The 24,798-nt window shown below is 40.1% G+C and overlaps 1 protein-coding gene across 22 annotated transcripts in view; it reads left to right on the forward strand.

The window, feature by feature from the left end:
• The window catches only part of col13a1 (collagen, type XIII, alpha 1), a 394,128-nt gene that overhangs the window by 218,155 nt on the left and 151,175 nt on the right, over positions 1–24,798 (forward strand). For all 22 annotated transcript variants that reach the window (XR_007036044.1, XR_007036043.1, XR_007036045.1 and 19 more), the window contains 5 exons: positions 6,098–6,124; positions 6,641–6,667; positions 16,492–16,548; positions 16,632–16,655; positions 17,520–17,573. Coding sequence is in view for 19 of the 22 variants with exons in the window: in XM_047351963.1 (XP_047207919.1) it covers positions 6,098–6,124; positions 6,641–6,667; positions 16,492–16,548; positions 16,632–16,655; positions 17,520–17,573 (189 nt within the window). In the remaining 3 variants the exon portion in view is untranslated. The remainder of the gene's footprint in view (positions 1–6,097; positions 6,125–6,640; positions 6,668–16,491; positions 16,549–16,631; positions 16,656–17,519; positions 17,574–24,798) is intronic.

Consider the following 24,798-nt stretch of genomic DNA (forward strand, 5'->3'; position numbering starts at 1 on the left):
ACGCAACTTTGACACCGTTAATCTCTGCATACCCATCCACAGAATATGGGCCGATTTTCTTTTCACCCCTATTTAATGCATGCTCGATAAATATGGCTCTGCTGTCTGCAATCCAGCCGAGCCATTGAATGGACACGCTGGAGAACGTTTTACTGCTACGTCTGTAATCCAGAGGTGATGGAATGGCTAAGGTTTTAGGAGGAAGGAAATTGGTTACAAAAACCTTCATGCACGCAGATGCTATTGTGATGCATTTAAACGGATCCACACTTGTCTCCTTAAAGAACTCGTCTCTGAATTTTAAGCAGCTTTGAGAAAGAATTTCAACGTCGTTTTTACAATAACGAATAGCTTCTTTCTTAAAGTCAAAGACCTCTTTGCTTGCTTCTCTGTACCAGCTGTTAAACACCTGTTGTTCTTGAAGACTCATGCGTTCTACAGCGTAGCAGGATGGAGCAGGATATGACCCCACGTACCGTTGGCGCTTTTCGGATGAGAATAAGTGGGGGAAAAAACCCTTGCTTTGATCGGTAAAGCCTAATGCTTTCGGCATGGCACTCAGCTTCATACACATGAAGGACAGGCTATCAATGTATTTTAACCTGTAATCAGGGTCGGTTAAACAGAGAACTTTACTTCCTAGCATGATGAGATGAGGTTTAATACCTAACTGCAGCATAGCTGTGAGAATCAGGTAGCTGTCATATCCACGCGCGTTGTGCGCTATTAAAGTGAAGCTTCTGTACATCGGCCTCCTTAAATGTAGAAGAAATTTTTGGGTGCAGTCTAACCCATAAGCGTACCATTCATCACCGCCGCTCTCATTGATGAAGCATTCAAAATCATAAAAAATCAGTTTATCATCAAGCTGATTAATTGCACTGCAAGGCTGAATGTAACACTTATGATCATCGCATGTAATGTCTAGGCTGGAGGTACATTTTCACCGCAAATACAGCATTTTACATGACACACGTGTGGTTTATTCGGTTTACTGATTGGAATAACGTATATCCTTTTGCATACTTTACATAGTTTTACCAACTCACAGTCACTCATAGGACGGTGAGCACTATTTCTGTTGCGCGGTTCTCTGTGTCTACTGAAACATGAAGAATTACGACAGATTATTTGACAGCCTGTGCAGGTTACAGGATTGCTAATTTCTTGCATACATTCATATGTCTGACACACTGAACAATAACCTTCACAATGGTGTGTGTTTGCATTCTCATAGCTGGTGTAACAGTAACCGCAGACATATCTGCACCCCATAAAACCTTTGAGATTTTTTATCCCATAGTAATGACCTTGAAATAACAGCAAAAACAGAGGGTTTGAACGATCAGGGAAACTGGTCTCAAATTTACACAGAGCCGTAGATCCTGTGGTTCTGTGAAACACTACAATTGTTCTCTTCAGAATGTTTTCAAATTTACCAATATCACTAAAAGTAACTGCTGTCTGCTCATCGAGGACTGCCTGATGCTGCCATCTCCTCCCTAGTTCTACAGCACGGTCATCCGTAAGCTCAGGGTCAGAGACGTGTGCGAGGCAGATTGCAAAGCATAACTGATTACCGGTATTATTTATAACATACAGATGACGCATTTTCTTATTAATCAGTTCACTGTCTAACATTCCTGTAGCCTTACGTTTCACCCCTCCTGCAGGATCATTAACAACTTGAAGAACAAATTCCAGGTTATTATCTACAGGTACATCTGCATTCAATTGTATTAAATCATCTAGAAAGTTCTCAAAAGCAGGCAGGATCATATTTCCATCATCTGTAACAGTAAATGTGACGTGACGATTGAGATTTTCACCCACTAATTCCAGCTGCACAACGTCATTACGTCTGGTTAAAGATCTTGCAGCGTCAGCTAATTCAATGAGAATACGCATGATGTTTGTATAGAATGCAGCTAAATCTGGAACATTTCCTGGACAGGGCGGCGGGATGGTAAAAGGTCTCCTTATTTCATGGTTATTAAAACGTTCACGTTCAACAACCGCTGGAGGATCTCACCCTATTTGATCAGAACTGACCGCTATCTCCTGATTGAAATGACCCCCATGCTGAGCAGCATTGTGTGATGTTGTAGGATTTTGTAAGTCAGCTGATTCATTTTGCTGAATGCTGAGTGGAGACGGTGCTCTATTTAAATCTTCAAGAGCCTGATTGATTAAGTTTAAAAAGTCACCGTGCTGATCTTCATTGTGGTTGTTAACAAGAGATGCTTCATCCTCTAAAACATGTGCAGGTAGAGGGATTTCGTTAAGCTCAGTTACTAAATTTTTTATTTCATCCAGAGCAAGTCTGATTCGGTTATCCATTTACAGGTCCTTCTCAAAATATTAGCATATTGTGATAAAGTTCATTATTTTCCATAATGTCATGATGAAAATTTAACATTCATATATTTTAGATTCATTGCACACTAACTGAAATATTTTAGGTCTTTTATTGTCTTAATACGGATGATTTTGGCATACAGCTCATGAAAACCCGAAATTCCTATCTCACAAAATTAGCATATTTTATCCGACCAATAAAAGAAAAGTGTTTTTAATACAAAAAACGTCAACCTTCAAATAATCATGTACAGTTATGCACTCAATACTTGGTCGGGAATCCTTTTGCAGAAATGACTGCTTTAATGCGGCGTGGCATGGAGGCAATCAGCCTGTGGCACTGCTGAGGTCTTATGGAGGCCCAGGATGATTCGATAGCGGTCTTTAGCTCATCCAGAGTGTTGGGTCTTGAGTCTCTCGATGTTCTCTTCACAATATCCCACAGATTCTCTATGGGGTTCAGGTCAGGAGGGTTGGCAGGCCAATTGAGCTCAGTGATACCATGGTCAGTAAACCATTTACCAGTGGTTTTGGCACTGTGAGCAGGTGCCAGGTCGTGCTGAAAAATGAAATCTTCATTTCCATAAAGGTTTTCAGCAGATGGAAGCATGAAGTGCTCCAAAATCTCCTGATAGCTAGCTGCATTGACCCTGCCCTTGATAAAACACAGTGGACCAACACCAGCAGCTGACACGGCACCCCAGACCATCACTGACTGTGGGTACTTGACACTGGACTTCTGGCATTTTGGCATTTCCTTCTCCCCAGTCTTTCTCCAGACTCTGGCACCTTGATTTCCAAATGACATGCAGAATTTGCTTTCATCCGTAAAAAGTACTTTGGACCACTGAGCAACAGTCCAGTGCTGCTTGTCTGTAGCCCAGGTCAGGCGCTTCTGCCGCTGTTTCTGGTTCAAAAGTGGCTTGACCTGGGGAATGCGGCACTTGTAGCCCATTTCCTGCACACGCCTGTGCACGGTGGCTCTGGATGTTTCTACTCCAGACTCAGTCCACTGCTTCCGCAGGTCCCCCAAGGTCTGGAATCGGCCCTTCTCCACAATCTTCCTCAGGGTCCGGTCACCTCTTCTCGTTGTGCAGCGTTTTCTGCCACACTTTTTCCTTCCCACAGACTTCCCACTGAGGTGCCTTGATACAGCACTCTGGGAACAAACAGCCTATTCGTTCAGAAATTTCTTTCTATGTCTTACCCTCTTGCTTGAGGGTGTCAATAGTGGCCTTCTGAACAGCAGTCAGGTCGGCAGTCTTACCTATGATTGGGGTTTTGAGTGTTGAACCAGGCTGGGAGTTTTAAAGGCCTCAGGAATCTTTTGCAGGTGTTTAGAGTTAACTCGTTGATTCAGATGATTAGGTTCATAGCTTGTTTAGAGACCCTTTTAATGATATGCTAATTTTGTGAGATAGGAATTTTGGGTTTTCATGAGCTGTATGCCAAAATCATCCGTATTAAGACAATAAAAGACCTGAAATATTTCATTTAGTGTGCAATGAATCTAAAATATATGAATGTTAAATTTTCATCATGACATTATGGAAAATAATTAACTTCATCACAATATGCTAATATTTTGAGAAGGACCTGTATATGAGCATAAGAAAAATCAAACAAACCTACAGAAAAAGAAAACAAAAAAAACAAAAAAAACACAGTGATCACTTCAGTTTAAAATCACCTTGATGTCACCAAACTGCTTCTGTAACAGAATCTGACATGCAGCCAGAAGCGTTAAAGATGAGGCCTTATTTCGACGGATCCGTGCGGCTGTAGAAACTTTCTTTCTGCGACGTTGATGTGCAGGTCTGGAACCAATCTGTCCTACCATCAACGTTACCTCTGTAAAGAGAATGAACAACAAAATATATATATATATATATATATATATATATATATATATATATATATATATATATATATATATATTGAAATAAACAAATTAAAGCTGAAAAAAGGGGGAATTCAAATTAATTCAGTAGGTATGAATTAAAACGTACCGCTCATTAAACCTCTCACGAGGGTCGCCCTGGTATGCAGAACAGAGAGTCGCTGTCTTTTGGCGGGGTTAAATATTCTGTAAAAAACAGAATAAAATAAAGTTACCTTACACTGCGCAGCACAGCGATCATAAATAAACGATAATAGTTTTAAAATAAACAAGTTTTTTAAGGGGGAAGTGAACCCCTATAACTTTATTACTTGTAGGTTTATAAACGAATTTTTATCTTACTCCGAGTCTGCGCGATAAAACCTCCAGATTTTGCTTCTTGTACAGGACCGATGCGTTTCTGTTGAACGCTGTCCTGATCTTTGAAAAGTGACCTTCTGGTGGACGGCCTCAGTGTCGCATCTTTGGGTGTATCTGTAAACAGATTTATATGATATTTTATTGAACAATGCTTAAAATACATATATATATATATTGTTGTTTTTATTTATTTTTACCCACCTTGCTGCTCCACAGCTGATGGCAGTATTCCAAGTTCGGCTTTAGTTTGCTTGATCAGATCAGCTGGTGCTGTTTCATGTTTTTTCCAATATTTTCCCCACATACTGCACAATGTCTCATCACTCGTTTCACTGTCTCTTTGGGCTCTGGCGTAAGTGTGTTTGGGGAGTGCCAAGTCAATTCGTGTGGGCACAATAACCAGGAAAGGAGGGCGTGGAAAATGCAAACTACCTACCACTTGTGTTTTACTTTATTGTAGGAAGCTGGGAGATAATCAAGGGGTTTCTCTTGGAAAGAAAGCTAAGCCCAAATAAGCAACTTCACGTTAAAAAACAAGCGCATAAAAACGTAACCTGCACCTCACGAGACTTTAGAGAAAAACAAGCGCAAGGTCATTTATAAGAAGCGGACTTGGCAACACTGCCGCAACCATGTGTAATGTTACAGCCAATCACTGAAACTTGACATCAAAAGACAAGGCATATTTTGATACTCGGTACTACTGAACCATTTTGTTTAGTACCATAAAAGAACCAAGTTCAGTAGCCAGCTTTAGGGAAGACATGTGCTCTTCGTTAGGTGCCAAATCCCAACATTCCTCAAATAAACCAGAAAAGCTAATGAGAAGAAATGTAGGCCAGCTTAGGCAGAATAACGGCAGAGAAGCTGAGGGAAGGAAACTAATTAGCACAGAGGGAACTGAATGAAGACAAAGATCATTCTTACCCAGGGGAAAACACTGAACTTAGAGAAATCAATCTAAAAGCACAAAGAACATCACACAAGATTAAACTAAAAAGCTAAACACAAAGGAATGAAGTAATATGGCAAGATTCTATTGGTAAAAATAACCACTAAGTATGGGAAGACCTTGAAAACATAATAAACAAGAAAATTATCAAAACAAAAACACAGAAGAAAGCCAAAACCCAGACAGCCATGGATTGTGACAGATGTTGGGTGGAGATTGTTTATGTATATATATCAGTGCACACAGATATGTCTTCTTTGTGGTTTCAGTTTTATCTTAATGATTTTTTTTTAATCATATGTAGGGTTTTACTAATTAGTTTTGGTTAACCTGTGCTATTGTCAGTCTAGTTGTCAATTAGAAGCTGATAGCAGGCACATATGCATTTCAACTAAATTACAGTTACACTGTAGCAAGTAGTAGTTTTTCTACATCCACAAAAACTATTTTTGGAATTCACTTGATGTTTGTTTTATAATGTTTTGATGATTTGTGCTATCTGTATAAACTTAGTTTTATCCCTGCAGGGAGAACCAGGTGTACCAGGACAAAAGGTGGGCCTAAATTTATTTTTCACTTTCAAATAAGATTAGCAAAATCGTATCTATTAAAGGTTAAGGGTGGTAATTCTCCCCTCTTATAATACCATTTAATTGATGGACAATTTCGACTGAATGTTGGCACTGTTGTCTGCACTGTTTTCTTGCAAAAAGAAGGTTCAAATACATCCCTGTGCAGGGTTTGCACGTTTTCCTCATTGCAGGGTTGGGTTTTCTCTGGGCTGTCCATCTTCTTCAAACTGTTCAGAACCATGCATCTTTGGTTATTAGGTCTCTCTCCATTGCCCTTAGGAGTGAGTGTGTGACTGCATGTTGTTTTGTCCTGTATGTGTCTGTGTTGCCGTGTGACGGACCGGCAATCTGTCCAGGGTGTACCCTGCCTCTTTCTTAATGACTGCTGGGTATAAGCACCAGCTCTCCCGGGGCCCTGTAAGGATAAGTGGGTTTAGACAATGGATGGACAGATGGCTGTCCGGATTAATGTTATTCTTAAAAGTGTTGTCTCTGCAGGGAGAACCAGGTGTTCCAGGACCAAAGGTGGGTCTCTGTTTGTTTTTCACTGTAATGCAAGATTCTTGCATGTTCAAAGCTTAGGATGGTCTTTCTCATCCTTATATTATAATTTGATGGATGGACAATTTGTCTGCATGTTGTTTGCACTGTAGCTTTAAAGCAATAAGGTCTAAGGGCCTTTCTGTGTGGGGTTGCATGTTTTTCCCTTGGTGTGTTATCTCCAAAGTCAGACTGTACAACAATATGCATTTTTGGTCAGTTGGCTACTCTAAATCGCCAAATTGCTGTATTTTGGAGCATATTTTTCATAAAATTAAATTACAACTTGGATACATGTAGCATCATCTGTCTTGTATGTTGTTCTGGCTTGTGTTACACCTACACTAGCATTCAGATATTTCACAGTATTTGTTTTCAGGTTATGTAACACATTTTTTCAGTCTCTGAATTGACCTATTTGTCAAATGTTCTTTATTTCTAATCTGAAACAAACATCTCTGATAAGCATCTGTAATTATTTGTGATTTTAAACACTGGTATTAAACAGGTGACCAGATAAACTCTTTGAAAAGCACACAACACATAATTTACTGAAAGAATCAATTGAAAATCCTATATTGTCCTGCGGCTAAAAAGCCAATGTAATTATATGGTCACCTAAACTCTTAACATCATGCTTCTTTTTGAATCTGATTATTTATTTCCCTAGTGAAACTCAGTTTGTTATATTTTGTAGGGTATATTTGTGCTACAAAGTTAAGTAACTTTATAATTAAAACCCCTTTAGACCTAATTCTTTTCTATTGAGCAAAAATAAATTTAATTCAGCTGACTTTTACTGGTAGGCCTGTCTCAATAAGCAATAGCATTATTTAAATTAATAGCAAGATAAGTTAAAACAAGCTCTATAATTTCCAAGGGCATGCTTGTTTGTTTGCATTTTGTCTCCCTCACTTTCTACTAAAGAAAATGGATGACAAATGGTTTCATTTCGGTGCATTGGTCCCGACTCACCACTCCCCTTCTCATTTCCTTAGCTTAGGAAGGAGCATCAGGAACTTGAAAGGCACAAGGACTCGTTATGTACTTCATTCAGAGTGTTGCACAAGAGCCCCGTGAGGAGTAGCAAGCTGAGAAATGCTAGTTGAGATTTCCAAAAACAGAGATGCTATTAGTTTCAAAGCCGAATGCGAAAGCTTTAGCATGGGAGCACTTCCAATCTGAATAACCGTGGTGAACCACACATAACCTGTGTGAGCTGGTATGTCGCATTTGTTGTAAAACAAATGCGACAATACAAGAAAAATGCATCATCTAACATAATGCAACATAATCATCTAATGCAGTTTTCCCACATGGGAAAAAGCTACAATGTTGTCGTCTTCGTTTTTCTGACAGTCCACAATCACTGTAGTGTTTAATCGTATAATCTGCCAGACTAAAGTAGCTAAAGATTCACTTATGATTAATATTTTTTGAAGGGTGATTGTGTTTACAGGTCCTTCTCAAAATATTAGCATATTGTGATAAAGTTTATTATTTTCCATAATGTCATGAGGAAAATTTAACATTCATATATTTTAGATTCATTGCACACTAACTGAAATATTTCAGGTCTTTTATTGTCTTAATACGGATGATTTTGGCATACAGCTCATGAAAACCCAAAATTCCTAACTCACACAATTAGCATATTTCATCCAACCAATGAAAGAAAAGTGTTTTTTAATGCAAAAAACGTCAACCTTCAAATAATCATGTACAGTTATGCACTCAATACTTGGTCGGGAATCCTTTTGCAGAAATGACTGCTTCAATGCGGCGTGGCATGGAGGCAATCAGCCTGTGGCACTGCTGAGGTCTTATAGAGGCCCAGGATGCTTCGATAGCGGCCTTTAGCTCATCCAGAGTGTTGGGTCTTGAGTCTCTCAACGTTCTCTTCACAATATCCCACAGATTCTCTATGGGGTTCAGGTCAGGAGAGTTGGCAGGCCAATTGAGCACAGTGATACCATGGTCAGTAAACCATTTACCAGTGGTTTTGGCACTGTGAGCAGGTGCCAGGTCGTGCTGAAAAAATGAAATCTTCATCTCCATAAAGCTTTTCAGCAGATGGAAGCATGAAGTGCTCCAAAATCTCCTGATAGCTAGCTGCATTGACCCTGCCCTTGATAAAACACAGTGGATCAACACCAACAGCTGACACGGCACCCCAGACCATCACTAACTGAGGGGACTTGACACTGGACTTCTGGCATTTTGGCATTTCCTTCTCCCCAGTCTTCCTCCAGACTCTGGCACCTTGATTTCCTAATGACATGCAGAATTTGCTTTCATCCGAAAAAAGTACTTTGGACCACTGAGCAACAGTCCAGTGCTGCTTTTCTGTAGCCCAGGTCAGGCGCTTCTGCCGCTGTTTCTGGTTCAAAAGTGGCTTGACCTGGGGAATGCGGCACCTGTAGCCCATTTCCTGCACACGCTTGTGCACGGTGGCTCTGGATGTTTCTACTCCAGACTCAGTCCACTGCTTCCGCAGGTCCCCCAAGGTCTGGAATCGGCCCTTCTCCACAATCTTCCTCAGGGTCCGGTCACCTCTTCTCGTTGTGCAGCGTTTTCTGCCACACGTTTGCCTTCCCACAGACTTCCCACTGAGGTGCCTTGATACAGCACTCTGGGAACAGCCTATTCGTTCAGAAATGTCTTTCTGTGTCTTACCCTCTTGCTTGAGGGTGTCAATAGTGGCCTTCTGGACAGCAGTCAGGTCGGCAGTCTTACCCATGATTGGGGTTTTGAGTGTTGAACCAGGCTGGGAGTTTTAAAGGCCTCAGGAATCTTTTGCAGGTGTTTAGAGTTAACTCGTTGATTCAGATGATTAGGTTCATAGCTCGTTTAGAGACCCTTTTAATGATATGCAAATTTTGTGAGATAGGAATTTTGGGTTTTCATGAGCTGTATGCCACAATCATCCGTATTAAGACAATAAAAGACCTGAAATATTTCAGTTAGTGTGCAATGAATCTAAAATATATGAATGTTAAATTTTCATCATGACATTATGGAAAATAATGAACTTTATCACAATATGCTAATATTTTGAGAAGGACCTGTACATAGACTTCATAATCCATTTTTTTAATTGTTTTTGGTTGTTAATTTATTTTGGATATTTAAAATGTATTCTAGCTCTATTGTGAAATGTTCTTTAGAAACTGACGTTTGTGGGACAATTTATTGTGCAGCAAAATTTGTTAATGTGACAGGCCTATTTACTGCTCTTGAGCATAGAAATAAAGGAAACGGTTTTATTTGTCTTTTTTAATGATCATTGCAATGGATGCCACGACTGCATTCAACATGCAACATCATGAAAACGCGGCTCAATGCAGTCAATGCGGCTCAATATAGAACATTTGTGTATCTGTTAACACCTGAATCTAAACACCTGTGGATCTGAGTTTGAGCGCGCTTGTGTATACAAGGTTTCTCCATAAAAATATGCAACAGTGAGTGTGAGGAGCCACAGATCTGCTCCCCTGGACACAGGACAGATACGGAGGGGATCCAAGCCACAGACATCCAAAGGCCCTCCCAGAGCACAGGAACCCCAGAAGAACCACCGCCACTATCTAAAGAGAGGACCACGTACAAAAGAGGGATCTACCTGATCCAAACGGGCCTGTCCGCCAGAGCCAGCACGGGATGAAACAGTCCCAACCCCAATGGATTTGGATCTCAACCCCATGACCCAGAACAATGGAGGCTCACTCCCTCCATTGTTTACTTATTTCTGTCCACTTAGATGTTTTATTTATTTAGATTCTCTGGTTTTCTGTCCTTGTCACTGAACCGTACTGTTTACTACCTGCTCCCTGCCCATTATCTTACTTGTGTGCCTCCTTGTAAGTTTTCCTGTTTTGTTATTAAAACACCTAATCTATAGGTGTGGCACTGGTGGCGTAGGGGGTTAAGCGCGCGACCCATGTGCGTAGGCTTCAGTCCTTGATGTGGCCGTCGCAGGTTTGAGTCACGGCCCAGGCGACATTTACTGCCTGTCTTCCCCCTCTCTCTGCCGACATTTCCTGTATCCCTACTTTCAGAAAATACTGGAAAAATAAAGGCTAACAATGCCGCAAAAAGGTGCGGCTCTTACACTCCTGCTTGCACGCCAGTCCTGCACATGAGTGGCTCATGACAAATTAGGCACGACTTCAACAGTTGAAATTGGATGTCTGCATATTTGTGTATTTGTGTACAGGCCTGAACATTGACATGAACCTGTTTGGTTGTGGTTAATGTCATTTTTTTTTAAAACATTACGCTTCAGTAATTTATTATGGAACTTCCAAATGCATTGCCATTCTTGTGATTATAGTAAAATAAACATGTAACAACTGATTATACACGCATCAGTTTGCTGGGTATTTTCATGTAATCTCTCATTTTTGATTAGCATTTGATTAGCTCTCATTCTTGAAGCAGTTTCGGTGGGGGTCAAAACATAGGTGGATGTTGCATTTGTCACTAAAGAGTTGCTTTCTTCTGCATCTGGTGGTGCATGTGATAAGCCATGTCATACTGCACTTCAGGCAGAGGCCTTACGTCCTGAACTTGTCTTTACTTCTCAATTTACCCTCAACTTACCATCTATCCTATTCCTGTTTTCACCTCAAGTCTCTGGATGTTGTGGGGCTGCCGCGGCTGACACGCCTCTTCAACATTGCGTGGCGATTGGGAACAGTGCCTCTGGACTGGAAGACCAGGGTGGTAGTCCCCCTTCACAAGAAGGGGCACTGGAAGGTGTGTTCCAACTACAGGGGAATCACACTCTTCAGCCTCCCTGGTAAGGCCTATGCCAGGGTATTGGGGAGGAGAGTCTGGCCAATAGTTGAACCTCGGCTTCAGAAGGAGCAGTGTGGTTTTCGTCCCGGCCGTGAACACTGGACCAGCTCTACACCCTCTACAGGGTGCTCGAGAGTTCATGGGAGTTTGCCCAACCGTTCTACATGTGTTTTGTGGATCTGGAGAAGGCATTTAACCGTGTCCCTCGTGGTGCCCTGTTGGGGTGCTCCTGGAGTATGGAGTCGGGGGCCCTTTATTAGGGGCCATCCGGTCTCTGTACAAGCAGAGCAGGAGTTTGGTCCACATTGCCTGCACTAAGTTGAACCTGTTCCCGGAGCATGTTGGACTCTGGCAGGGCGGACCTTTGTCACAATCCTGTTCATAACTTTCATGGGCAGGACTTCTAGGCGCAGCCAAGGGATTTTGTCTATTCTTTTTGCAGATGATGTTGTACTGCTGGCCCCCTTTAGCCAAGAGCAGCAGCATACACTGGGGTGGTTTGCAGCTAAGTGTGAAGCGGCTGGGATGAGGATCAGCTTCTCCAAGTCCGATGCCATGGTTCTTGAACGGAAAAGGGTGGCTTATCCTCTTCAGGTTGGAGGGGAGTCCCTGCCACAAGTGGAGAAGTTCAGTATTCATGTGCACGAGTGAGGGGAGAATGGAGCAGGAGATCAACAGACAGATCTGTGCGGCTGCCGCAGTAATAACGATGCTGTGCTGGTTCTTTGTGGTGAAGAGAGAGCTGAGCTGAAAAGCGAAGCTCTCGATTTACCGGTCGGTCTACGTTCCTATGGGCTTGAACTTTGGGTCTTAACCGAAAGAACAAGATCAGGAACAAGCGGCTGAAATGAACTTCCCCTACAGGGTGGCCAAGCACTGCCTTTAGATAGGGTAAGGAGCTTGGCCATTTGGGAGGAGTAGAGCTGCTGCTCCTCCACATCAAGAGGATTCAGTTGAGATGGCCCGAGCATGTGTATCGGATGCCTCCTGGATACGGCCCAAGGCAGGTTCTAGGGACGTCCCACTGGGAGGAGGTCCAGGGGACGGTCCAGGACATGCTGGAGGGACTATGCCTCACGGCTGGCCTGGGAACACCTTGGGCTCCCCCTGGAAGAGGTGGAGGATGTGTGTGGGGAGAAGGAAGTCTGGGCGTCTCTACTGAGTTTGCTGCACCCGCGACCCTGTCCCGGATGAAGCGGAAGACAACGAGTACGGGTACTGTAAAATTGTGATTGTTTGAGTACTAGCACTTACAATAGTTATAATTAATATTTTAAATCAGTAATAACTATAAGTCAAAATCACCAAAAAGGGATTATATGGGCACGGGCCTTCATACAGCAAATTTGTTTTACACAAAAATAAGCACAGAACACATTGCTTTGTATATGTGTAAATTTATTGCCTAAAATAATTTAACCTTACAGTCAAATATGTCAGTTAATGAAATTATCCACCTAAATCTAGTAACACTCACTAAACTATTGAACAAAGGACAATTAATATCAATAACGGTAAAACAGAGTAATCAACTGATGAGTACTTAGCAATGGAAAATGAGGAATGATCTAAGCTTTGGATAAAATAAAAAAGTAAGAACCATGATGAATATAAATACCACAAACAACACTTTAGCAAGAATAGTCAATCAATACCAGACATTTATGCTTGCTTAGCTAGCTAGTTCACTCACGGTCCAGACAAAGCAAGAGCCGCAAGCAGGAGAAAGTAAAGAGATGCAGTGCACCACAGAATAAACTGTACCCAAAGAGCGACACTGTTAGATTATCCCAAAATAACTGCAAAGTGTAACTCTAATAGTTGTCTTAAAAATCTGGTCAATGGAACCAGAGCTCCAAAGCTTCACACAATGAGTGTGAAACATATGCATTTTGACCTGATATTCCTCAATTACAAAGCCCATACTGAATGGGCTATGAGTGGTCCGTTCACTACACTGTCTGTTCAGAGCTCAGTCTAAGCCCTGCCTTATGGGGAGCTGCTTCTGCGTATTTCACAGCTCGATGGGCAAAGTGCATGGTGTGACTACAGGATCCTCCCCCTTTTCAATTCAGCAACGGCAAAGAAATAGACTAGTGCATCAAGTTGCTACTTGTTACTTGTTGCTACAACTAGGGCCAATGCCGGTGTTGCAACATAATCTGTGACCATCAGAATCTTTAACTGCAGGGGGGTGCAAAATTATTTTCGCCTAAAATATTCAGCCCCCTGCATTGGGTGTGCTTAAGGCAGCTAACGAGTGTTAAATCAAATTCTGCATCATTAGATGTCGTAATTCCAGAGAGTGCTGTTGAGTCTGTCCAACTGAAATATTCAGTCGTATTCCAATGACTTTCAGAAAATGTGATCATTAAAACTGTAATTTGAAAACTGACATATCAATGTCCCCTGAAGTGCAAAAGGTAAAATTTTGTGATGGCTGTTATCAAAATGCGGAAGGCAGAGACACCAACCACCGACAGGTAGTGTGGCGGGGAGGAAACGGGCCCCACATTTGATGGGGGGCCTAAACTGATCCAGGCAGCACTCTTTTTTCACCAAAGAATGTCATTGTGGGAATGCACCAGAGTGGCATTGGAATATGATACAAGGTACACAAACCAGGTAGAAGAGACAACAACATGCCACAAGCCAGGGCTCATATTGAAGCCAACTCTTTCTGAAAACCAGCTTTGTGCTGTTGAAAGCCAGGGAGGACAAACCACTGGCTACACTTGTAAATTAAATAATTGTACATTCAAACATAAATATTTCTACAGCAAAGATATATGGCAACACAGAAAACAAATCTGAAAATTGGTGGGGAATAAAAACTGCAAAATCTGGTTTTATTGCTCTGTAATCTGAATAAAAACTGAAGGGTTAGCTAGTAAAGAGAAACTATTTTTTGGCCTGGGATCAGTCAATAAATCTGGTTAAAAAATTTCCTAAACGACTATGAATTTATTATTATTATTTCAAATAATAATTAGGTTATATTTTGTAAAGTATTACATTGTGTTTTATTGTGTATAACATTCTTGGATGATTTTGCTTAAATTTAGAGTAGAAATATCTCAGTCTATGATGAATTTAAATGGTAAACGGCCTGTACTTGTATAGCGCTTTATCAAGTCCCCAGAGACCCCAAATCACTTCACACTACATTCAGTCATTTAGTTGAAGGTTTTAACACAAGGGTTTGACATCAATGGCGGCAAGTTATCCTTGATATCTCCTGATGTATTCATCAACACGGCATCAATTTAGGGAATATCAGAACCAGAACAAATGAGATGTGTAAACCTTCACTGTAAAATATGTTAAGACAGGACTCTGCCCGGTCTAATCATGCAGGAGTTGTGATTGTTGAAATTATTTTGCTGCATTTTCATTAACATGGTGTAAGACTCTTTGTCTGAATCTTTCCTAAGACTGTTTTCTTGCAGCACTTCTAGAACCATTTGTTGCTTTACAATCTTTCCTGAGAAGAGTTTTTTTCTGTGTGAATTGCGACGAGACTGTGTTCCTTTTTTGGTGTTACTGTGCTGATTTGTAACTGGTAACAAACAATGGCAGAGAGAACTTCAAACCCTGCATTACGTCCATTTTCCACTTAGATGAGATAAAATAAAAAAGAGATTTGTTTAAGGTGGATCATTTTTGACAAGGTTTTATGAAAACTTTGTAAAATAAAAACAAAATTACTGCTTGAGCATTCCCGATGACAAACAAGTCACATATATATACACACATATATACACACACACACACACACACAAAATCAATTAATTCCAGTTTAACAATCACTTTAATGTCTGCAGGTTTATAAAGTTTAGTATGGCGAAACTTGACTGGCCTGCACAAAGTCCTGACCTCGATCTTCTTGAACAACTTTGCAGTTCTGGTTTAGTGAAATCCATAATTTGCATGGGCCACTATATATTTAATGTGTTTTTTCTAGGTGTGTTTCCACTGCAAGAACATTTTCCAGGGATCACATTAATTATCTAGGGTTGTTACTATCCACCTGCATCTACACTACATTTACCAGAATAAAAAAAATAACAAGAGTAGAAATTTGCTCATGAAAAAGACTATGGTTAGTAGGTAGTATTTATTTTTGTTATTTTGTAGGAACTCTAAGACAGACTATATTGAAGGGAGGCTCTTCAAAAGACATGCCATTACAGTGCCTCTCCAGCTTTCGTTTTGTCTAAGGCTTACCATTTAAACCTGTGGGCATTTTAAATGCAGGCTTTTCCTGTGCTCATTTCTCTAAGACTTGGCAGTGAAGAAATGCATTGGTGGCTATGTGGTAGCCACTTTGTGTGGCGTACTTTCACAGTTTCCATCCCTTGTAAAGTTTGTCTCTTCAAATACAGAACAGCAAAATACAAATTACTATTTGATAAAACTATCCTTTGAAGAGAAACTTGTAAGACCTTTTAATGACTGAGAACCCAGTTCAGGACTTCTAGAAAAAGGAAACACTACAGCCTGCCCTATACTCAAAGTATTTTACTTTCCACATAAACAATAACACCTGTATTTATGGTTTGTCAAAAAACATGCATACTGTTAGTTAGGACATGTTTTTTTCATATGTGCCAGGGTGACAAGAGAAACCCAAGCACTTTGCCTAAGGGGAGTAAGGTAAGGGAGAGCCAGGTTCACCAGGACTACCAGGTCTAATGGGTCCTAAGGTGAGATGAGTATCAGCGGATTCCTTTAGTTCAGCATATAACACTTTTACCAAAAATCCCTAATGAACCACTTCCATTAAAAAAAAAATTATAATAACTTAACGAAAAATACTATGCAAACGTGTTATGGGTTTTAATTTAACTATTAGGGGGAAACGGACCGAAGGTCCTGCTGGCCCAAAAGTAAGTCTTTTAATAATACATAAATTTGTAATTTAGCATTTTTTCTCATCACAGATCAAAGAAATCTTATTTTTGTCAGTGTGTCCACAAATTTTACCATTGTTCTTTCTTATTGCTTAGGGTGCACCAGGACCAACTGGACAGCCAGGGAAGTCTGAAATCCAGAATAATGAAAATGTATTCCATTCCTAGAGTTTTTGTTTAATGCATAGAGTAACAAAACATGTATTAGTATAGTAATATTATGTGTTCCTTTACAGGACATCAACAATATACCCCTGATGGTAAGTCATTTAAGGCTACCCACAGTATATGGTGGAAACTTAAATCCAGAATTCAGCTAAATAGGAGGCCAGTGTGGGATACTTGATGTTAAACAAAACAATCAAAAAACAGGACTAAAAAGAAACAAAAGCATAGCTGTGACTTACAATTTAGTAAGGCAGCAAAGTTTTAAAAAAGCTTAACTGGCAAACAGTAGCAACATAGTTGGGGTTTTCGATCTAATTGGTTCTGGTCTGTAACTAGTACTAGTGCTTCCTTAGTGTAAGTGATTTATTTTTCTCTCATATAAAGATAGTAAAACTGCTGTGGTGCTAGCACCAGTTTTAGTTTTTGCTGTACCAGAGGAAACAACCACTTTTATGAAGAGCGCATGGAGGCCAAAACCTCCAAAATATTATATTCTTATACTTAAAGATGTTAATTTGTTTTGGTCCCTGGATATCAGCTAATTGGTGTTTATTTTGATATTAGTCATCACATAAAATAAGTTTGTCCTCCATTAGCTATATTATTATGTTCAGCTAAATTTATGAAACTCATTTGTTACTTTGTTCATAAACAGTCAGTGTTTTTAATAAACAACTTGAAATAAAGTGTGTAACCTGTTTGCTGTGCTGTTGATAAATACAAATTATGAATAAATGCCATCAGGATTGTGAAACAAATGCAAATACTGTTTATTTTACACACAAAAACCAAATTTAAAAGAAAATACAAAATCAAAGGGGAAAAACCAAGAACTGAGTAGGAATGAGACAGGTAATAAATCTAAAAAAACTAAGAAGTCAAGCAGATATTAATAAATCAGAAGCAGAATCAACAAACCAAAGTCTTTTTGTTGACATTATTTTATATCCTCCTAGGGGCTTCCTGGATTACCTGGACCTCCAGGACCCCCTGGACTCCCTGGTGCAAAGGTAGTAGAAGTCTTTGATATAGCACTGAAATGTGATTTTTAAACCCTGCAATCAGGCCTGTCTATTGAATGCCCAGGCACTGAAGGTGGGCTAAGGCATATTAAAATGCATTGTTATTTTTTTGTCTAAGCACCAAAGGCTGTGTGAGCACCTACTAAAATCCAAAATCTTAATATTAGGTATGACCAACAAGGGACATAAAGAAGTTTGTAACCAAGATGAAATTTGTACAACAAAGATTAGTTTAATTGGTATACTTTATAAAAATAAACATGAGTATTATATAAATAAAATATTCTTCACATTTTTACTGAGGTGTTTGTTTTTTGAGGTGTTTGTTTTTTGTAAACTTTGCTTTATTTCATTAAACTTCCACTGGCTTTAACAACATTGCATCTATAGAGTTAAGCCCAAAATTAATTATATAGCCCAAAAAATTATATCAGATTTTGAGTAGTCCCAACTTGAATGTGCCAGCCTCAGTCTTGAAGCTCATCACCAAACATAAATTGCCAAAAATACAGAGTGGGAACATTGAAAAAATTGGTCAGCAATTGTAAACAAATATTTCCTTACTGTAATGCCAATAAACATTTTTCAGTCATTATTGAGAAGGCTATACATATTTTTACATGCCATTTCTTAAAATTAAATGTAAATACAAACAGTTACTCCTCCGTTTTATTATCTTTTAAAAGATATCTGATTTCCTGCCAGAAACAAACTTCTTGATTGAAGGGAAATAATTGTATTTTCATTCTGAGATTGTTATGAATACCTTTAGGCTTTATTGTACGATGTGCAAACTGTGATTTGTCTTTTACTTTTGCACTGTGGTTGTGTATTTTCCAAATCTTCTCAACCTTAATGCTAAGCCATTCTTTTCTATTTTTACCATATATTCAGAATCAGCTTTATTTGCCAAATTCGTGCGCAAAAAACAAAGTATTTGAAGCCAGTTTTACATGCTGACAATGTTCACTAAATATATAAAATTTGGGAGAAATAAAAAACAAATAACGGTATGTTTATATATGTGTATACACTTTCAATAAGTTTTACATACTTAATATTATACATTTTATTTATGATGCACTTTATATTTATGTAAATCTCGAAGTGCTACATGATGCATTATAAAAAAAAAGTGTATTATATATTTTGTTAAAGAGAGGTTATAGTGCAAATATGTGTATGTTCTTTTTTTTTTTTTTTTTGTTTCAGGCTAATGTAGCAGACTACTCTGGCTGTAAGTGTTATATCCAGCCAGTGTCTGTGAATTGAGTTTGTGTTTTTCTTTATTTCGCCTGGTCTGGTTCTTTGTTTACCCTTAGTTCTGTGTTTGTGACATGTTAATTGGTTTCACTTCCTCTGTCTTCCTGAAGTCTGACCCACACTTGTTCCTAGTTCCGCTGATTACCTGGTCTCTCTATTTATTGGTTCACCCTGATTTCCCTGTTTGTATTTAAGCTCTTTAGTTTCCATTGTTCACTGCTGGTTCTTTGTTGTGTTAGTCCTGCGTTAGTTCTGTCTTGCTGTCGTGTCTGGTCTGGTATTCTGATCATGTAACTCGGTCTGGACTCCATATGGGCAATAATTCTCCGTGTTTCCTGGAGTACTTCTCTGCACTTTGATCCTTCCACAACCCGTTTCATGACAGAAGAAACCAGCTAAATGGACCAAGCAAGGGAGATGCTGATCGGGTTCAGGGTCACGGAGGAATTATTCCAGCGTTGCTCACGCCTCCTCTTGTCTCGCAGCTCGCAATGGCAGAGGTTGGAGGTGGCGAACCAGATTTCGGACTGGCCGGGAGTATAGGGAGGCTTCTTTCCTCAGAATTCCCTAACTCCCGGGATGGTGGAGGGAGAGCGGCAAAGAGCCGTGGTGGAGATCGGCCCCCTTTTTCATTTCATCCCTGGAGAACTTGACTCCGTGGGCCGACTACCTCCACTCCTGGTTCCTGTTCCTGCTCCGGAGGAGCTTGAGCCATCTCCACTCCTGGTTTGTGTTCCTAAGCCTGTTCCGGAACGCTTCGAGGATGAACCGCCTTCAGTCCCCGATCCAGATCCTGTTCCTGGTCCTGATCCGGAGGGGGTCCGTTGACGAACCACCCTCACATCCTCTTTCTGTCCGTGAGAGGTTCGGGGATGGACTGCCTCCCCTTCCAGTTCCTGTCTCGGAGGAACGGTGCTTATGCAAACGGTGTCTTATGCTTGTGGACTACCATAAATTAAATATAGCATGTATTTGTTCACAGTATGTATGTATCACACTCATTTTAAATCCCGAGGAGATCGTTCCCTCCAGGCCGTTACGCCAAGGCTCTGGAATGATCTCTCGTTCCCATTACGTTCCTAGACTGTGTTGATGTTTTCAAGAGCAAACCTAAGACCCCCTTGTTTCTCCTAGCATTTTAACTACAGAAGTGACATGGTTGTATGACCTCCGTGTATTTTTTGTGTACTTTCTGTAAAGCACTTTGTGACCCACCCGTGTCTGTGAAAGGTGCTTTATAAATAAACTTTTACTTACTTACCTGTGTGGTTCTAAGAATCACAAGTAATCCACAGCAGTGTTCTTGAGGATGGTGAGGAGAATGAGTTTGGGGGTTGTTCTCTGGAAGTTCAGTGTCATCTCCATAGTCTTGAGCAGTTTAAGCTCCAGTTGGTTCTGCAGGCACCTGTAGACCAGCCGATCCACTTCTTGTCTGTATGCAGACTCTTCACCATCCTGGGTCAGACCATTGATAGTAGTATCATCTGCAAACTTCATGAGTTGCATGCTGAGGTGCAGTCTTTTGTGTAGAGGGAGAAGAGGAGCGGGACCGGAAAACACATATGGGGGGCATGGGTGCTGATTGTTCTTCTGCCAGAGAAGATGCTCCACAGCCTCACCTGCTGCTGCCAGTTAGTCCGAAAGCTGGTGATCCATGCCTGGTTAGCAAACTGCAGGGGTTCCAGCAGAAGGCCAGTGATGTCCTTCAGACCAATAAACACCAGTGGCTCGGAGGATTTTATGACCAAGGCAAAAGGCCTGTACTCATTTAACTCTGTAATGCTGTGTTTCTTTGGGACCAGGATGATGGTGGAGAATTTATAGTACGGGGGAACCTCATGCAGCTCCGGAGAATTGTTGAAGGTCTGAGTGAAGATGGGGTTCGGTTTGTCAGCCTATCTCTCAGGCAGGAGTAGGGGCGAACCATCAGCTCCTGGAATTATTTAATTTCTTTTGGGATTCATAAAGTAGTTTTTAATTAAATTGAACCTTCCTGGTCTTTCCTTCGCTGACACATCTTTCTCATTGATCTTTAATGCAGGCAGTGGGCCTGCACTAATGTGAGCATTGGTCTGGCAACATAAATTTTTGCATCAAGGAATAGTAGGAAAATACTACAGATCAATGAAAGCAAAGCCTGATCATCCAGGAAATTCATCCGAGAATTCATACAACTCACACTGTTTTTTTCTAGGAAAGCCATTGTGAACAGAACACTGCTTCCACAGTTTAGGCCTGTCACGTGTTTTATTTTGTTTGTTATTGCTGCAATAAATAAACAAGGTTTTTTTTTTTTTTTGGCTGGGGGGGGCAAGTAAAGTACAGCAAGTAGAGGTACGATAAGTAAAGAGTGACCCTTTGATTTTTATTTTTAAATCAATTAAACCATTATCCAATTGCCTTACTTCTGAATGCATTGGACCATGTGGCACATACAGACACACACAAATCTATTCGAGATACAAAAGAGCCTCTTTAACTTGTAAGGCAAGGCAAGTTTGTTTAAATAACACATTTTAGTAGCAAGACAATTCAAAGTGCTGTACATGGAAAAAAAAAAGAAAAGAAAACATAATACAAAAAGTACATTGCAGTGGCATAAACGTAATTAAATAATTAGAGACAAAAAAAAAGAATAATTAAAAAATGATAAAACAAAATAAATAAAATCAAATAAGATAATAATGATAAAATGATTGATAAAAAAATGAAAGGAAAGTTGGACTAAAAACTTAACTAGTAATATTGAGATAGCACATTCAAAGGCCACTCTTAACAAATAAGTTTTTAATCTTTATTTAAAGCAACTTAGGGTTTTGGCACGTTTACAGTTTTCTGGGAATTTATTCCAGATTAGTGGAGCATAAGAACTAAAAGCTGCTTCTCCGTGTTTGGTTCTGGTTCTGGGTATGCAGAGTAGATTTGAGCGAGATGACCTGAGAGGTCTGGGTGGTTGATACACTGACAACAAGTCTGTAATGTATTTTGGTGCTAAGCCATTCAGTGATTTATAGACTCACAGAAGTCTATTCTTTGAAATACAGAGAGCCAGAATAAGGACTGCAGCAGCATTCTGGATCAACTGCAGTTGTCTGATCGACTTTTTAGGCAGATCTGTGAAGACAATGTTGCAGTAATCAATTCTACTAAAGATAAATACATGAATTAGTTTTTCAAGGTCATGCTGAGACAGTAGTCCTTTAATCATGGAGATGTTCTTTAGGTGATAGAAGGATGACTTGTTACTGTCTTTATGTGCCTCTGAAGGTTCAGGTCTGAGTCCATCACAATACCCAGGTTTCAAGCCTGATTGGTGGTTTCGTGCTGTAGTAACTGAAGCTGTGTGCAAACTTTTAAACGCTCTTCCTTTGGTCCAAAAATGATTACTTCTATTTCTTCCAAGCATTTACCAAGCACTTGAATGGGTTAATAGTCACCTGGTGACATTGTAATGTATAGCTGTGTGTTGTCTGCATGGTTATGATAACTTATGTTGTTTATTACAATCTGAGTTAGGGAGAGCATGTAGATATTGAGTAGGACGGGTCCTAAGATGGATCCTTGGTGAACACCACATGTGATTTTTGTGGTCTCTTATGTAAAGTTACTTACTGACACAAAAAAGTCCCTGTCCTTCAAGTAGTATTTAAACCAATCAAGTGCTGTTCCAGAAAGGTTGACCCAATTTTCCAGGCGCTCTAATAAAATGGAGTGATCAACAGTGTCGACTGCTGCACTAAGGCCCAATAATACCAGTACTGTGGTTCTTCCATACTCTGCATATACACGAATGTCATTGAACACCTTGACAAGAACACTCTGTACTGTGGTGAGCAGGAAGCCTGATTGGAAGACATTGAAGCGGTTGGTCATTGTTAGAAAGTTATTTAACTGCAAAAACACAGCTTTTCAATAATCTTACTAATGAAGGGGAGGTTTGAGATAGGCCTGTAGTTCAGTATGGAGGACCGATCCTGACAAAATTTTAAATAAAAGCAGAAATGTATATATTTTGTTTTTCCTTTTCCTTAGACATGCATTTTCATGAAGAAATGTATATATTGGGTTTTTCCTTTTCCTTACACATGCGTTTTCATCAAGAAATGTGTATATTTTGTTTTTCTTTTCCTTACACATGTGTTTATATCAAGAAATGTATATATATTTTCTTTTTCCTTTTCCTTAAACATGCGTTTTCATCAAGAAATTTAAATATTTTCCAGCAGGAGAAAAAGCAATGGTGGTGCATCTCACGTATTCTTATACAGCTCACTGTGACAGCTGTGACGCCCACTTCCTGTAACTGCAATTCATGCTGCGAGGTGTAGTAGCTGACAATTGTCCAACATTATGATAAGGTTTTCAAGGGTCCGGCGCTCTTCTGTGATTGCCAGAATAGTCTCTGAGATATCAGACACCGCATTACTGGTACCAATCATAACTTCTGTGTTTTTCTTGTTGCAGAAGTTTTTGATCCCATTCACAGCTGTGTTTCCCATTATCAGAGTCCTTGGCCCAGTGGGGTGCTCTTTCTCTGGCAGCTTAGAAGAAGACTGTTTAGAATGAAGATTGTTCTCATAGCTTTTATTGTTCTCAGAAGATGGATCATTTTCCTGGTTTTCATTCTGAAGTGGGGCAAATCTGTTTTGGAGGGGAATTCCAGCTGGCTCACTCCTATCAGTTGTTGTTACAACAGCTCGCTGTCGAATTCTTCTTTTCCCAGGGGAAAAGGGGGCATTTCTCTGTTTCCGGCCATTATGATTTATTTAATTGCTGAGATCTTCCAGTGAGTCGTCTTCCCTGATTTTTGGCCTTGCACCGAAAACATTCTGGGGGGGCTGCCGGTGGGTTTATTCTCAACATTCTGTTTGCTGGCTGAGTCTTTGAGCTGGCTGTCACAGTTTAGGATCACAGGAAGAGTTGAATTATTGCTGTACCCCATATTTACCAATATTTACTGCTAGTTGATGGAGTTTCATCTCCAAAACAGTCAATTTCTGTTCAAGTTTGTTGAAGTCCTCTGCGGTGAAGAAAAGCATCTTGTGCTGATTAGCTGACGTCGACTTGTCCTTCTTTCGGTTTCGATTAAAAAAACATGGTGAAATCCTTTAGACAAAATAAAAATAATAATCCTCGGGAGTCACTGGCATCAAGTAATTTTAGTCCAACTTGCGTTAGGCAGGTGCGTAATTTTAACTTTTTATCTCATTGACAAGAGTAAAAAAATGCAAGCAAGCAGGGAGCGGAGAAGAAAAGTGTCTGGGTAGACTGAATGGCGGAAGTGAAATTATCATACCGTAAGGCATATTTTTCTTTGGTCTGGAAGTTTTAAAATCAACAAAAACTGTAATTTGCTAGTTTTTATAAGCCATTATGCAACAGATGGAGATGCAACAAAATCTGATTTCATTAGAATCAGCTTTGTTGTCAAGTTTTAAAATTTCTATAATATATATATATATAAATAAATAATGACTGAAACACCTGCTTTTAGACCACAATAATTTATTAGTATGGTGTAGGGCCTCCTTTTGCGGCAAATACAGAGTCAATTTGTCTTGGGAATGACATATACATGTCCTGCATAGTGGTCAGAGGGATTTTAGGCCATTTTTCATGCAGGATAGTGGCCAGGTCACTACGTGATACTGGTGGAGGAAAATGTTTCCTGACTCGCTCCTCCAAAACACCCCAAAAGTGGCACAATAATATTTAGATCTGGTGACTGTGCAGGCCATGGGAGATGTTCAACTTCACTTTCATGTTCATCAAACCAATCTTTCACCAGTCTTGCTGTGTGTATTGGTGCATTGTCATCCTGACACACGGCACCGCCTTCAGGATACAATGTTTGAACAATTGGATGCACATGGTCCTCAAGAATGGTTCGGTAGTCCTTGGCAGTGGCGCGCCCATCTAGCACAAGTATTAGGCCAAGGGAATGCCATGA

The sequence above is a fragment of the Girardinichthys multiradiatus genome, chromosome 22 (genome assembly GCF_021462225.1).
Source record: "Girardinichthys multiradiatus isolate DD_20200921_A chromosome 22, DD_fGirMul_XY1, whole genome shotgun sequence".
In the NCBI taxonomy this organism is placed as follows: domain Eukaryota; kingdom Metazoa; phylum Chordata; class Actinopteri; order Cyprinodontiformes; family Goodeidae; genus Girardinichthys; species Girardinichthys multiradiatus.